Below are 16,559 nucleotides of genomic sequence, written 5' to 3'. Positions count from 1 at the left end.
GTGGGATAGTGAGTGATGATTTAAATCTACTATAATCTAAGGATGCTTTCACACACTCCGTGTTTGGTCAGTGTTGTACATCAGTGATTGTGAACCAAACCCAGGAGTAGAACCCATACGCTATAAGGTGTAATGGAAAAATGTCCACCTCTTCTGATGGAGATCACTGATCAGACATGGATCGTGCCTTAGGCTAAATTAGGACTTTTGGTTGCCTGCGAATTGTGGTAAAATTTGAAGGCTTTCCTGTTTGTCTGTTGGATGGATCCGTCTGCATTATATTGTAGAAAAAATTCTAAGTGTGAAAGTAGCTTCAGACGGATCCGTCCAGACTTTACATTGAAAGTCAATAGGGGAAGGATCCGTTTGAAAATTGAGCCATATAGTGTCAAATTCAAACGGATCCGTCCCCCTTGACTTACATTGTAAGTCTGGACGGATCCGTTTGCCTTCGCACGGCCAGGCGGACACCCGAACGCTGCAAGCAGCGTTCAGGTGTCCGCTTGCTGAGCGGAGCGGAGGCTGAACGCTGCCAGACTGATGCAGTCTGAGCGGATTTGCATCCACTCAGAATGCATTAGGGCTGGACGGATGCGTTGGGGGCCGCTTGTGAGAGCCTTTAAACGGAACTCACAAGTGGAGCCCCGAACGCTAGTGTGAAAGTAGCCTTAAAAAACACCAGAAATAAAATATGTTACAAATGTAACAAATCAGAAAAACATGCTTCTAAAACTTCTTCTAGAAAAGACTAAATATGTTCGAAGACAAAGCATTTAAATTAAAGTATGAACTAGCCCGATCTCTTAACTGTTGTTAGAATTTTTTAAATATAAACTTTCACTCACCCGGTTATACAAGCGGTATCTGATATGGCATCTTGTACTCTTTGCTCCTGCCTATAGTACAGAGAGTTGGTTATTCAGAAGCGGCAATGGTCACTCAGTAGAAACCCTATTTGTTTATAGAATGGTTTATGCCATATACTTTTCTCATAATTATAATACTTATTTTGGAAGGTAAAAAACCTTGCAAAAAATGGCAAGTCCAGCCTTGGAGCTGACAACCTCTGATGTCCTAACATATGCCCCTTTACGTGAAAACATCACTCGCTGGTGTGTGGTCCCATTGCTGCTGCAATCCTGGATGCTTACAGTTCCTGCAGGACCAGGAATCAGCTTGGTCCCATGAATGCTGCTGCCAAGCACAGACCTCATCGGTCACATCGGCTTGAACAATTTGTTACAACTGTGTAGTATTGTTCAAGCCAATGTGACAGCTGTGGCCTGTACCTGACTGCAACGGTCACGGGACTGAGCTGCTTCCTGGTCATACAGGGTGGGACCACAGATAGATGAGTAGTGTTATCATTTTAAAGGGCACAGGTTAGGACCCAAGGGGTTGCAGGCCCCAGGGCCAGATAACTCCTTTAAAGGGGTTGTCCTAAGATACAAAACCATCCCCTATCAACAGAATAGGAAATAAGTATCTGGTTGGGGGGGGGGGGGGGCAAACTGCTGGGGTGTTTACAGATCACTGAAAATGGGGGTCCCAATTTCTCCAAATGAATGAGGGTGGTGATTGAGCAAGTGTGTTGCCTATATGCGTGTTGTCCTATGTTGAATGGAGTGGCAGAGTGCATATTCAACCACTCCCGTGGGGAACTTGCGACCCCTACTGATCAGATACTTATCCCCTACTATCTGTCATAAGTTGTCTCATATGTGACATACATTTGCAGAAATATTTGTACATAGATTATACAGTGGGGCAAAAAAGTATTTAGTCAGCCACCAATTGTGCAAGTCATCCCACTTAAAAAGATGAGAGAGGCCTGTAATTTTCATCATAGGTACACTTCAACTATGAGAGACAGAATGGGGGGAAAGAATACAGGAAATCACATTGTAGGATTTCTAATGAATTAATTGGTAAATTCATTGGTAAAATAAGTATTTGGTCACCTACAAACAAGCAAGATTTCTGGCTCTCACAGACCTGTAACTTCTTCTTTAAGAGGCTCCTCTGTCCTCCACTCGTTACCTGTACTAATGGCACCTGTTTGAACTTATCAGTATAAAAGACACCTGTCCACAACCTCAAACACACACTTTGCATGGGCAATCTATTGTGTGGCAACTAGGGTCTTTATCAATGCAAAGCTTGGCACAATTGCCCTTCAGCACTACTATAAAGTGGCGATCCTCAGCTGTCATGTAAGTACAGGGCTTGCTGGGGGCAGATCACCACGCATTTTAGTAGAAACCACTCGGCACCTCCGGCACTATAACTGGAGGATCACTAGAACAGTGAAGACAGAAAAAGGACAACAGATCATCATTCACCTGATGTGCCTATATCCCGCTGGTGTTTGTGAGTATTCTGGCAAAGATATAGCAGTGTATGTTTAAATGGTGCTTCACTATCAGTGCACCTTTCTGATGTTTCACAGGATGTTTTAAGACAGAAGACGTCTGTGAGACTCGATTCCACTGTGAGGAAGCAAAAGTGTTAATACCTGTGATTAGTTGTGTGGAAGAAAAACGCGAGGCATCAGATAATATTACTGTGTCCCCTGCTTAAGCCAGTACATGTCTGCGCCCGTCTGAAATTTGCTAGAGAGCATTTGGATGATCCAGAAGAGTAGTGGGAGAATGTCATATGGTCAGAGGAAACCAAAGTAGAACTCTTTGGTAAAGACTCAACTCATTGTGTTTGGAGGAGAAAAAATGCTAAGTTGCATTCAAAGAACACCATACCTACTGTGAAGCATGGGGGTGGAAACATCATGCTTTCAGGCTGTTCTTCTGCAAATGGACCAGGACGACTGATCCGTGTAAAGGAAAGAATGAATGGGGCCATGTATCATAAAATTTTGAGTGAAAGCCTCCTTCCATCAGCAAGGGCATTGAAGATGAAATGTGGCTGGGTCTTTCAACATGACAATGATCACAAACATACTGCCCGGGCAACGAAGGAGTGGCTTCGTAAGAAGCATTTCAAGGTCCTGGAGTGGCCTAGCCAGTCTCCAGATCTCCACCCCATAAAAAAACCTTTGGAGGGAGTTGAAAGTCCGTGTTGCCCAGCGAAAGCCCCCAAACATCCCTGCTCTAGAGGAGATCTGCATGGAGGAATGGGCCAAAATACCAGCAACAATGTGTGAAAACCTTGTGAAGACTTACAGAAAACGTTTGACCTCTGCCATTGCCAAAAAAGGGTATATGACAAAGTATTGAGATGAACTTTTGTTATTGACCAAATACTCAATGTGATTTTGTGGATTTTTTTTTCTCATTATGTCTCTCATAGTTGACGTATACCTATGATGAAAATTACAGTCCTCTCTCTTCTTTTTAAGTGGAATAATTGCACAATTGGTGGTTGACAAAATACTTTTTTGCCCCACTGTATAACAGAGACACGTCTGTGCCATTTTATGCACCTATTATAAATGGTCTTCAGTGCTATTCAAAATAGCTTGAAATACAACCTACCCTTAAAGGGAATGTATCATCAAAAATGATCTAGTGTTTAAATCAGATTTATCTATTAAAGGTGTTAAGGGATATGGGACACGGAGACCCTCTCAAGACCCCCCCAGTGATCAGACATACATATATCATCTATCCTGTCCTTATCATGTTATAACCCCTATAAGCACATATATTATATTGTATTTTTCAAATTTTCCATATCACTATCTATATATTTTTGGGGTTTACACATTTTGTTTTTGTTGCAGTAAAATAATGCAACAAAAACTGCATTGTAAAAACTGCATGTTTTTGCCATGTTTTTGTGATACAGTAAGTAGTGTCATTGTTTTTAAAGTTGAAATATACAGTATTAACTACTTGTGAACCACTGGACAACTTAAAACTTCCAGGAGATCTACATTAGACTCTGCAAGGATGTTTCTGAACATCTTTGCAAAGTCTGCACCTGCACAGAGATCATACAGCTACAAGAGCACAGAGCAGGTGTCAATGACAGCCAGGTTCCCCATAGAGAAGGCAGAGATGGTTTATCACTGTCCCAGCCTTCCAGATTGCTTTATATATGGCATTCGATGCTGTGTATTCTAATCTGGACGTGGCCTTACTGCTTCATGCTCCCATCCTGGTAATCATCACATGATCTTAGCAGACCCAAATCATCTCTAAAATGAGGCCCCAAAATTGTTCTCCTTGTAACTAGAGCTAACATGTCCTGTAGAGAGTCATCTAATTATCATCACAGGCACAATTACAATAAAAGGTAACACCTTGATTATAGAGCTGGAGGCCAATAACAATGAACCTATTGTCAGTGGTGCTTCCCTGAACAATGACCTCTGCACAGGACAATGACCACACCACAATCCCAAATAAATCAATGAATTATCTCTAGACATGTGTATTAGTTATGCCCCTTAAATGCCCCCTTCACAGTAAGGGCTCATGCTCACATCCGTAGCCTGTTTGGGGGGACCGTAGTTTGGTTCCGCATCCGAGCTGCATTTTTTGCGGCTGGGGGGGGGGACCATTCACTTCAATGGGGCTGCAAAAGATGCGGACAGCACTCCATGTGCTGTTCGCATCCCTTGCTCTGTTACGTGGCCCCGCAAAAATTATGAGTCCGCAAAATACGGCACATTCGTGTGAACAAGCTCTAAGAATGACTCCTGAGTGCCTCTCTTACAGTTGTGCTGCCCCCTTAGTGCCCTCTCACAATCATGCTGTCCCCTTAAAGCCCCACTTAAAATAGTGTTACCCCATTAGTGCCCCCTCACAATAATGCTGCCCCCTTAGTTCCCCCTTTGAAATAGTGTTGCCCCCTTAGTGCTTCCCTCACAGATTAATTAATAAAATAAAAAGTAACACTCGCTTAGCCCCATTCCCCTAATGAATGGAACACATCATTCCCCAGCTTGTGTTCTTTCCTGTTCAGCTCAGGAGGCACAATGACATCACTGTATTGCGCTTGCCTGCTGGGGAACTCACAGGCGGGTGAATGGTGGGGCAGGAACCTGATGGCTCCCTGCTTCACCATTGCATTTAATTGCATCTGCAACCTCAGATACAGTTGAAAACAGGATATCCTGGGTCTGAGAGATCACCGCCAAAATCGGGGCAGTTCATGCAAGATGGCTTCCATAACCATGTAAAAAAGAATAACAGAAACTCTACAATTCAAAAAATATATATATATATGCTTCACTATCTAGTTTTATTGCGTCGAAAAAAAAATTGTGAAACATTCTATTTAAAGAACATAATAAAGAACTATGGTAAATCCATGTAGGATGAATAGTTCATCTGAATGAAGAACACTGGAGATGATACCTTGTCCTCTTATTGTTAGTGTTAATCTGCTTTGCTCCTTTTAGCTTGCTTGCGTATGTTTCCCACACACACTTAAGATGGCTCAGGCAGCTGAGGCGTTTTAACAAGATATTGCTCTGTTCTTCTAGCTGCAGTTTTAGAAAAGAAGGCACAAAAATGAACAATTATATAAGGTACTGACAGCTGCATGTTGTACTAATATCCTGTGTTGAAATACTCAACCAACTAGTCACTCTTTGCATTCAAACTTAGGCCTCTTTCACACAGCCGTAGTGCTCCCGTGGCCGTATTGCGGGCTGAATACGGCGGTTCCACAATACACGGGTCACCAGCTGTGTGCATTCCGCATCACGGACGCGGACCCATTCACTTCCGTGGTGTTTGGTTCTGTGCTTCTGTTCCGCAAAAATATAGAACTTGTTCTATCTTTTTGCGTAACTGACGGATCACGGACCCCATTCAAGTGAATGGGTCTGCTATCCGCATGTGGCTTCCCCACAGTCGGTGCCCGTGCATTGCGGACTGCAATTTGTGGTCCGCAGCACGGGCACGGAGCCCTTTACGTTCGTGGGCATGAGCACTTAGTCTGCATGCACACTACTGTGCAGTCCGGGAAACGCGGCCCGTGTGTCGCCTGCGTCTCCAGGACCGGCAGTGGCTCCTCTGACACAAACTCACTGCATCATAGTGATATACGAAGCAGTCAGTACCTACCTGATCATGGGTCTACTGTACTGTACAATACAATAGATCTGCGAGGAACTCACTCCTCCTCTAACTCTGCCCAGTTTCTCTCCATACATGCCTAATCCAGCTTAGTCTCCTTTGTGCCCCACACACTTTGCGAGTGCCCTCTCTGTGCGACACACTGCAATAGTGTCCCCACCCAGTGATTATGTGTCCTTTGTGTCCCCATTAGAGTAATGATACCCCTTAAGTGCCTCCTTACTACCCCCTCCCCATATGAATCTCCCCTAGTGCTCCCCTTACAGTAAGAATGCCTCTTTAGTTCCCTCGCACAGTAGTTATGCCCCTTTAGTGCTCCAACACAGTAGTTATGTTCCCTTAGTGCCCCTACACATTATTTATGCCCCATAAGTGCCCCATTTACAGTAGTGCTGCCTGCTTAGTGCTTCTCATAATAGTGTTGCCCTCTTAATGAGTACAAGACAATAGATCCATGGTCAGACAGGAGCTCACTGCATTTTACATCACTATAAATCAGTGAGTTTGTTTCAGTGGAGCAGCCATCGGTCCAAGAGATGCGTCTGGCATATAGACCGCGTTTCCCGGACTGCACATGGTCGTGTGCATGTAGCCTTACATTTTTCCACTGTTCATTAGTCTTATACCTCCCATATGCTGTAGATCTCTATATTCCTTATGGACAGTTCTCAGCAAGATCTCATTGATCCTGACACCAGATCTATCAAGGTAAGGCCTCATGCACACAACCGTTTTTTTTTTTACGGTCCGCAAAAACGGGGTCCGTAGGTCCCTGATCCGTGACCGTTTTTTCGTCCGTGGGTCTTCCTTGATTTTTGGAGGATCCACGGACATGAAACAAAAGTCGTTTTGGTGTCCGCCTGGCCGTGCGGAGCCAAACGGATCCGTCCTGAATTACAATGCAAGTCAATGGGGACGGATCCGTTTGACGTTGACACAATATGGTGCAATTGCAAACGGATCCGTCCCCATTGACTTTCAATGTAAAGTCTGGAGTCTCTTTTATACCATCGGATCGGAGTTTTCTCCAATCCGATGGTATATTTTAAGTTGCAGTGTCCCCATCACCATGGGAACGCCTCTATGTTAGAATATACTGTCGGATATGAGATACATCGTGACAAATCATATCCAACAGTATATTCTTTTTTTTTTTTTTATTAACAATTTTTATTGTTTTTTGTTTTCATCATACAGAAAAAGCGATGGTCATATACATCATAGTTATGATCAGAGATGTTTTACACTTTTCAGACCAAGTAATTCAACATTTCAATCTACGTTGAAATAAGATACAGCCATTGGGTACATAAAAGAAAACAAACAAAAGAAATAAACATTAAAACACAAGGAGGTCCAGAAGGGACCCAACAGGATAGGTATATCAAAGTTCAAGAATCCTCTATTTGAATGAGCTTTACATTCGTTTCTCGTGTCTAGAAACACTGATGTGAAAGCACTTTTAGGCAATTGTAGGCAAACCGTCGTATGCTTGACTGAATGTTCCAACAGTATATTCTAACACAGAGGCGTTCCCATGGTGATGGGGACGCTTCTAGTTAGAATATACTACAAACTGTGTACATGACTGCCCCCTGCTGCCTGGCAGCACCCGATCTCTTACAGGGGGCCGTGATCAGCACAATTAACCCCTCAGGTGCCGCACCTGAAGGGGTTAATTGTGCGTATCATAGCCCCCTGTAAGAGATCAGGGGCTGCCAGGCAGCAGGGGGCAGAACCCCCCCTCCCCAGTTTGAATATCATTGGTGGCCAGTGTGCGGCCTCCCCCGGCCCCCCCTCCCTCCCTCTATTGCATTAATAACATTGGTGGCAGTGTGCAGCCTCCCCCGGCCCCCCTCCCTCCCTCTATTGCATTATTAACATTGGTGGCAGTGTGCGGCCTCCCCCGGCCCCCCTCCCTCTATTGCATTATTAACATTGGTGGCAGTGTGCGGCCTCCCCCGGCCCCCCTCCCTCTATTGCATTATTAACATTGGTGGCAGTGTGCGGCCTCCCCCGGCCCCCCCCCTCCCTCCCTCTATTGCATCAATAACATTGGTGGCAGTGATCTCCTCCGCATCATGCGACCCCATACTGTATAGTGCTTTGCCGGAGGCAGATCATAATTAGACAGCACAACCTGCCGCCTGCAAATAAGGATTTTTAAGTGTGATTTTTAAGTGTGCTTAAAAATCACAATTGCCAAATGAAAGAGCGTTTGCTCATACATCTAGCAATTGGCGGCAGTATTACGCTTCAAGATGATCGCTAACGAGCATTCATATGAAAACGTATTAGCAATCATCTGCCCAAAAATTTCTCATACAGTTTATGCCTTTGGGTTAATTTAGAAAGTGGGTCTGTTGTTTGTATGCTTTTAATGTAATATTGAAACAATTTTTTCCTGGGAATTTAACCCCTTCAAGACCAAGCCAGTTTTTAACATAAGGAGCAAGTCATCTAAAATGTTTCACTTTATATGGTAATAACTCTGGAATGCTTTTACTTATATAAGCGATTCAGATTTTTTTTTCTCGTGACACATTGTACTTCATGTTGGTGGTAAATTTGAGTCAATATGTTTCACCTTTATTTATAAAAAAATCCAACATTTACCGAAAATTTGGAAAAATTCACTATTTTTCAAATTTTAATGTCTCAGATTTTTTTAGGACATTAGAAGGCTTAGAATTTTAGCAGCAATTCTTTACATTTTTACGATAATGTACAAAACCCACTTTTTAACCAGCTCAGGACCGCCGCACGCAGGATTGCATCTTCACAGGAAGTGCAGGTAAACTAGCTGATCTACAGCCTGCCAGCGGCGATCATTCGCTGGCAGGCTGTAGATGCAATTTTTTTTAACCCCTAAAAGGTATATTAGACGCTGTTGTATTAACAGCGTCTAATATACCTGCTACCTGGTCCTCTGGTGGTCCCTTTTGCTTGGATCGACCACCAGAGGACACAGGCAGCTCTGTAAAGTAGCACCAAACACCACTACACCACCCCTGTCACTTATTAACCCCCTGATCACCCCATATAGACTCCCTGATCACCCCCCTGTCATTGATCACCCCCCTGTCATTGATTACCCCCGGAAGACTCCATTCAGACGTCTGTATGTGTTTTGCGAATCCGTGGTGTCCATGTTTTGCGGATCCAGGGATCCGCAAAACACATACTATCGTCTGAATGGAGCCTTACAGGGGGGGTGATCAATGACAGGGGGGTGATCATGCCATATAGACTCCCTGATCACCCCCCTGTAAGGCTCCATTCAGACGTCCGTATGTGTTTTACGGATACACGGATCGGATCTGCAAAACACATACGGACGTCTGAATGGAGCCTTACAAGGGGGGGGTGATCATCCCATATAGACTCCCTGATCTTCCCCCTGTCATTGATCACCCCCCTGTAAGGCTCCATTCAGACGTCCGTATGTGTTTTGCGGATCCGATCCATGGATCCACGGATCTGCAAAACACATACGGACGTCTGAATGGAGCATTACAGGGGGGTGATCACCCCATATAGACTCCCTGATCATCCCCCTGTCATTGATCACCCCCCTGTAAGGCTCCATTCATACATTTTTTTGGCACAAGTTAGCGGAAATTGATTTTATTTATTTTTTGTTTTTTCTTACAAAGTCTCATATTCCACTAACTTGTGACAAAAAAATAAAATATCACATGAACTCACCATACCCCTCACGGAATCCAAATGCGTAATTTTTTTTAGACATTTATATTCCAGACTTCTTCTCACGCTTTAGGGGCCTTAAAATGCCAGGGCAGTATAGATACCCCACATGTGACCCCATTTCAGAAAGAAGACACCCCAAGGTATTCGCTGAGGGGCATATTGAGTCCACGAAAGATTTAACTTTTTGTCCCAAGTTAGCGGAAAGGGAGACTTTGTGAGAAAAAACAAAAAAATCAATTTCCGCTAACTTGTGCCAAAAAAAAATAATATCTTCTATGAACTTGCCATGCACCTCATTGAATACCTTGGGGTGTCTTCTTTCCAAAATGGGGTAACATGTGGGGTATTTATACTGCCCTGGCATTTTAGGGGCCCTAAAGCGTGAGAAGAAGTCGGGGATCCAAATATCTAAAAATGCCCTCCTAAAAGGAATTTGGGCCCCTTTGCGCATCTAGGCTGCAAAAAAGTGTCACACATGTGGTATCTCCGTACTCAGGAGAAGTTGGGCAATGTGTTTTGGGGTGTCTTTTTACATATACCCATGCTGGGTGAGAGAAATATCTCTCTATAATGAAAACTTTGTATAAAAAAATGGGAAAAGTTGACTTTTAGAGAGATATTTCTCTTACCCAGCATAGGTATATGTAAAAATACACCCAAAAACACATTGCCCTACTTCTTCCGAGTATGGCAATACCACATGTGTGACTTTTTTTGCAGCCTAGGTGGGCAAAGGGGCCCACATTCTAAAGAGCACCATTAGGATTTCACAGGGCATTTTTAACACATTTGGATTTCAAACTACTTCTCATGCATTAGGGCCCCTAAAATGCCAGGGCAGTATAACTTCCCCACAAGTGACCCCATTTTGGAAAGAAGACACCCCAAGGTATACCGTGAGGGGCATGGCGAGTTCCTAGAATTTTTTATTTTTTGTCACAAGTTAGCGGAAAATGACGATTTTTTTTCTTTTTTTTTTCTTACAAAGTCTCATATTCCACTAACTTGTGACAAAAAATAAAAACTTCCATGAACTTACTATGTCCATCAGGAAATTCCTTGGGGTGTCTTCTTTCCAAAATGGGGTCACTTGTGGGGTATTTATACTGTCCTGGCATTTTAGGGGCCTTGCGTGAGAAGTAGTTTGAAATCAAAATGTGTAAAAAATGCCCTGTGAAATCCTAAAGGTGCTCTTTGGAATGTGGGCCCCTTTGCACACCTAGGCTTTAAAAAAGTGTCACACATGTGGTATCGCTATACTCAGGAGAAGTTGGGAAATGTGTTTTGGGGTGTCTTTTTACATATACCCATGCTGGGTGAGAGAAATATCTCTCTAAAAGACAACTTTTCCCATTTTTTTATACAAAGTTGTCAGCATGGGCATGTGTAAAAAAGACACCCCAAAACACATTGCCCGACAGGGCATTTTTTACACATTTTGATTTCAACCTACTTCTCACGCATTGGGGCCCTTAAAATGCCAGGGCAGTATAACTACCCCCCAAGTGATCCCATTTTGGAAAGAAGACACCCCAAGGTATTTCCTGATGGGCATAGTGAGTTCATGGAAGTTTTTATTTTTTGTCACAAGTTAGTGGAATATGAGACTTTGTAAGGGAAAAAAATAAAAAATCATAATTTTCCGCTAACTTGTGACAAAATAAAAAGTTCGATGAACTCACTATGCCCATCAGCGAATACCTTAGGGTGTCTACTTTCCGAAATGGGGTCATTTGTGTTTTTTTTCTACTGTCTGGGCACTGTAGAACCTCAGGAAACATGACAGGTGCTCAGAAAGTCAGAGCCGCTTCAAAAAGCGGAAATTCACATTTTTGTACCATAGTTTGTAAACGCTATAACTTCTACCCAAACCATTTTTTTTTACCCAAACTTTTTTTTTATCAAAGACATGTAGAACAATAAATTTAGAGAAAAATGTATATAGAAATTCAGTTTTTCTTTAAAGATTTTACAACTGAAAGTGAAAAATTTAATTTTTTTACAAAATTTTTGGTAAATTCTGATTAATAACAAAAAAAGTAAAAATTTCAGCAGCAATGAAATACCACCAAATGAAAGCTCTATTAGTGAGAAGAAAAGGAGGTAAAATTCATTTGGGTGGTAAGTTGCATGACCGAGCAATAAACCGTGAAAGTAGTGTAGTGCAGAATTGTAAAGAGTGGTCTGCTCATTAAAGGGTGTTTAAGCTAGGGGAGCTGAGGTGGTCAAGGACCAGTTCAGTTATGAAGTCACTTTCTGGGGCTAACATAGTAGAAACCACCCACAAATGACCTCATTTTAGAAACTACACCCTTCAACTTATTTAAAACTGATTTTACTAACTTTGTTAACTCTTTAGGTGTTGAACAAGATTGAAACGATGATGGAGGCGAAATTTCAAAATTTCACTTTTTTTTGCAGATTTTCCCTGTAACACAGTCAGGTTCAACAGCCAAAGAAAACGTAATATTTATTACCCCGATTCTGTAGTTTACAGAAACACACCATATGTGGTCGTAAACTGCTGTATGGGTACATGGCAGGGTGCAGAGAGAAAGGAGTGCCATATGGATTTTGGAGGGCAGATGTCACTGGGATAATTTTAAGTTGCCATGACAGATTTGAAGACCCCCTTAATCACTCCTGGAGTAGAAACTCCCAAAAAGTGACCCCATGTTGTAAACTACGGGATAGGTTGACAGTTTTATTGGTACTATTTTGGGGTACATATGATATTTTAATGCTCAACATTATGCTTTTTGTGATGCAAGATATCCAAAAAATGGCTATTGTGGCAGAGTTTTTGTTTTTTTGTTTTTTACAGAGTTCTCCTGACAAGATAGATCATGTGTTGCTTTTATAGCACAGCTTGATACGGATGTGACAATACCAAATATGTTTTTTTTATAGTTTTTTTTCAGATTTACATACTAAAGCATTTTTGAAAACAAAAATAAAGTTTTTGTGTCTTAACTTTCTGAAAGCTTCATTTCTTTTATTTTTCTGCCGATCGTCTTGTGCAGGGGCTCATTTTTTTGCAGGAAGAGCTGACATTTTTATTTATACCATAAATTTTTGGGTACATATGATTTCTTGTTCATTCAATATGACACTTTTTGGGGGCAAGGTGACCCCAAAAAATGGGCATTTTCGCAAATTTATTTTTTTAACAGCGTTCAACTGAGGGGGTAGAGCATGTGCTATTTTTATAAAGCAGCTTTTTACGGACACGGCGATAGCTAATATATCTACTTTTTTTTAAATGTATTTCAGTTTTACACTATAAAAGCATTTTTGAAGAAAAAAAATCATGTTTTAGTGTCTTCATTTTCTGAAAGCCATATTTTATCGCTTGGGCGATAGTCCTATGTAGGGGCTCATTTTTTGCGGGAAGAGATGACAGTTTGATGGTACTATATTGGGATACATATGTCTTTTTGATTGCTTGGTATTACATTTTTTGTGATGAAAGGTGACAAAAAAATGCATTTTTTGCACAGTTTTTATTCTCATTTTATGGTGTTCACCTTATGGGGTAAGTCATATAATATTTTTAGAGAGAAAGTCATTATGGATGTGGAGATACCTAATATGTCTACTTTTTATTTATGTATTTCAGTTTTACACATTAAAAGCATTTTTGAAGAAAAATAAATCATGTTTTAGTGTCTCCATCTTCTGAAAGCCATATTTTTTTACCTTTTGGGCGATTGTCTTAGGTAGGGTGTCATTTTTTGCGGGAGGAGATGACGGTTTGATTGGTGCTATTTTGGGGTACATATGTCATTTTTTTCACTTGCAATTACACTTTTTGTGATGTAAGATGACAAAAAATAGCATTTTTGCCCAGGTTTTTTTAATTTATTTTTTACTGTGTTCATCTGAGGTGGTAGATTATGTGACATTTTAATAGGGCACGTCATTATGGACGCGGCGATACTTAATATGTCTGGTTTTTTATTTATTTATTTTAACCGCTCCAGGACCGCCGTACGCAGGATTGCGTCCTGCCCGCGGCCCTGCTCTTCTGGGTGGACGCATATACGCGTCCTCCCGCGATAGCCGAAATTTCCTGTGAACGCGCGCACGCAGGCGTGCGCGCTCACAGGAACGGAAGGTAAGCGAGTTGATCTCCAGCCTGCCAGCGGCGATCGTTCGCTGGCAGGCTGGAGATGTGATTTTTTTAACACCTAACAGGTATATTAGACGCTGTTTTGATAACAGCGTCTAATATACCTGCTACCTGGTGGTCCCTTTTGTTTGGATCGACCACCAGAGGACACAGGCAGCTCTGTAAAGTAACACAAAACACTACACTACACCCCCCCCCTGTCACTTATTAACCCTTTATGAATCACTGATCACCCCTGATCACCCCATAGAGACTCCCTGATCACCCCCCTGTCATTGATCACCCCCCATGTCAGGCTCCGTTCAGACGTCCGTATGATTTTTACGGATCCACTGATACATGGATCGGATCCGCAAAACGCATACAGACGTCTGAATGGAGCCTTACAGGGGGGTGATCAATGACAAGGGGGTGATCACCCATATAGACTTCCCGATCACCCCCCTGTCATTGATCACCCCCTGTCATTGATCACCCCCCTGTAAGGCTCCATTCAGACGTCCGTATGATTTTTACGGATCTACGGATACATGGATCGGATCCGCAAAACACATACGGACGTCTGAATGGAGCCTTACAGGGGGGTGATCAATAACAAGGGGGTGATCATGCATATAGACTTCCTGATCACTTCCCTGTCATTGATCACCCCCCTGTCATTGATCACCCCCCAGTAAGGCTCCATTCAGACGTCCGTATGATTTTTACGGATCCACGGATACATGGATCGAATCCGCAAAACACATACGGACGTCTAAATGGAGCCTTACAGGGGGGTGATCAATGCCAAGGGGGTGATCACGCATATAGACTTCCTGATCACTTCCCTGTCATTGATCACCCCCCTGTCATTGATCACCTCCCTGTAAGGCTCCATTCAGACATCCGTATGATTTTTACGGATCCATGGATACATGGATCGGATCCGCAAAACACATTCGGACGTCTGAATGGAGCCTTACAGGGGGGTGATCAATGACAGGGGGGTTATCACCTCATATACACTCCCTGATCCCCCCTGTCATTGATCACCCCCCTGTAAGGCTCTATTCAGACGTCCGTATGCGTTTTGCGGATCCGATCCATGTATCCGTGGATCCGTAAAAATCATACGGACGTCTGAATGGAGCCTTACAGGGGGTTGATCAATGACAGGGGGGTGATCAGGAAGTCTATATGGGTGATCACCCCCTTGTCATTGATCACCCACCTGTAAGGCTCCATTCAGACGTCCGTATGTGTTTTGCGGATCAGATCCATGTATCCGTGGATCTGTAAAAATCATACGGACGTCTGAATGGAGCCTTACAGGGGGGTGATCAATGACAGGGTGGTGATTAGGGAGTCTATATGGGTGATCACCCCCCTGTCATTGATCACCCCCTGTAAGGCTCCATTCAGACATTTATTTGGCCCAAGTTAGCGGAAATATTTTTTTTTGTTTGTTTTTTCTTACAAAGTCTCATATTCCACTAACTTGTGTCCAAAAAAAAAATCTCACATGAACTCACCATACCCCTCACAGAATCCAAATGCGTAACATTTTTTAGACATTTATATTCCAGACTTTTTATCACGCTTTAGGGCCCCTAAAAAGCCAGGGCAGTATAAATACCCCACATGTGACCCCATTTCGGAAAGAAGACACCCCAAGGTAGTCCGTGAGGGGCATATTGAGTCCACGAAAGATTGAAATTTTTGTTCCAAGTTAGCGGAAAGTGAGACTTTGTGAGAAAAAAAATAAATAAAAATTTCCGCTAACTTATGCAAAAAAAAAAAAATTCTATGAACTCGCCATGCCCCTCATTGAATACCTTGGGGTGTCTTCTTTCCAAAGTGGGGTCACATGTGGGGTATTTATACTTCCCTGGCTTTTTAGGGGCCCTAAAGAGTGAGAAGAAGTCTGGGATCCAAATGTCTAAAAATGCCCTCCTAAAAGGAATTTGGGCCGCTTTGCGCATCTAGGCTGCAAAAAAGTGTCACACATCTGGTATCGCCGTACTCGGGAGAAGTTGGGGAATGTGTTTTGGGGTGTCATTTTACATATACCCATGCTGGGTGAGATAAATATCTTGGTCAAATGCCAACTTTGTATAAAAAAATGGGAAAAGTTGTCATTTGCCGAGATATTTCTCTCACCCAGCATGGGTACATGTAAAATGACACCCCAAAACACATTGCCCAACTTCTCCCGAGTACGGCGATACCAAATGTGTGACACTTTTTTGCAGCCTGGGTGGGCAAAGGGGCACACATTCTAAAGAGCACCTTTAGGATTTCACCGGTAATTTTTTACAGATTTTGATTGCAAACTTCTTCTCACACATCTGGGCCCCTAGAATGCCAGGGCAGTATAACTACCCCACAAGTGACCCCATTTTGGAAAAAAGACACTCTAAGGTATTTTATGATGGGCATAGTGAGTTCATGGAAGTTTTTATTTTTTGTCACAAGTTAGTGGAATATGAGACTTTGTAAGGAAAAAAAATAAAAAAATCATCATTTTCCGCTAACTTGTGACAAAAAATTAAAACTTCCATGAACTAGGAACTCGCCATGCCCCTCACGGAATACCTTGGGGTGTCTTCTTTCCAAAATGGGGTCACAAATTCACATTTTTGCACCATAGTTTGTAAATGCTATAACTTTTACCCAAACTATTTTTTTTT

At 42.5% G+C, this 16,559-nt stretch overlaps 1 protein-coding gene across 1 annotated transcript in view; it reads right to left on the bottom strand.

Annotated features, from left to right (window-relative positions):
* The window catches only part of KASH5 (KASH domain containing 5), an 85,420-nt gene that overhangs the window by 4,394 nt on the left and 64,467 nt on the right, over nt 1-16,559 (bottom strand). The window contains exons 12-13 of the mRNA XM_044278180.1: nt 5,322-5,449; nt 846-896 (exon numbers count right to left, since the gene is read on the bottom strand). Coding sequence (XP_044134115.1) covers nt 846-896; nt 5,322-5,449 — 179 coding nt within the window. The remainder of the gene's footprint in view (nt 1-845; nt 897-5,321; nt 5,450-16,559) is intronic.

This window comes from Bufo gargarizans, chromosome 2 (assembly GCF_014858855.1).
Source record: "Bufo gargarizans isolate SCDJY-AF-19 chromosome 2, ASM1485885v1, whole genome shotgun sequence".
Taxonomy (NCBI): domain Eukaryota; kingdom Metazoa; phylum Chordata; class Amphibia; order Anura; family Bufonidae; genus Bufo; species Bufo gargarizans.
Note: the sequence above shows the minus strand (reverse complement) of the source record. Positions and strands in the feature narration are given on the sequence as shown.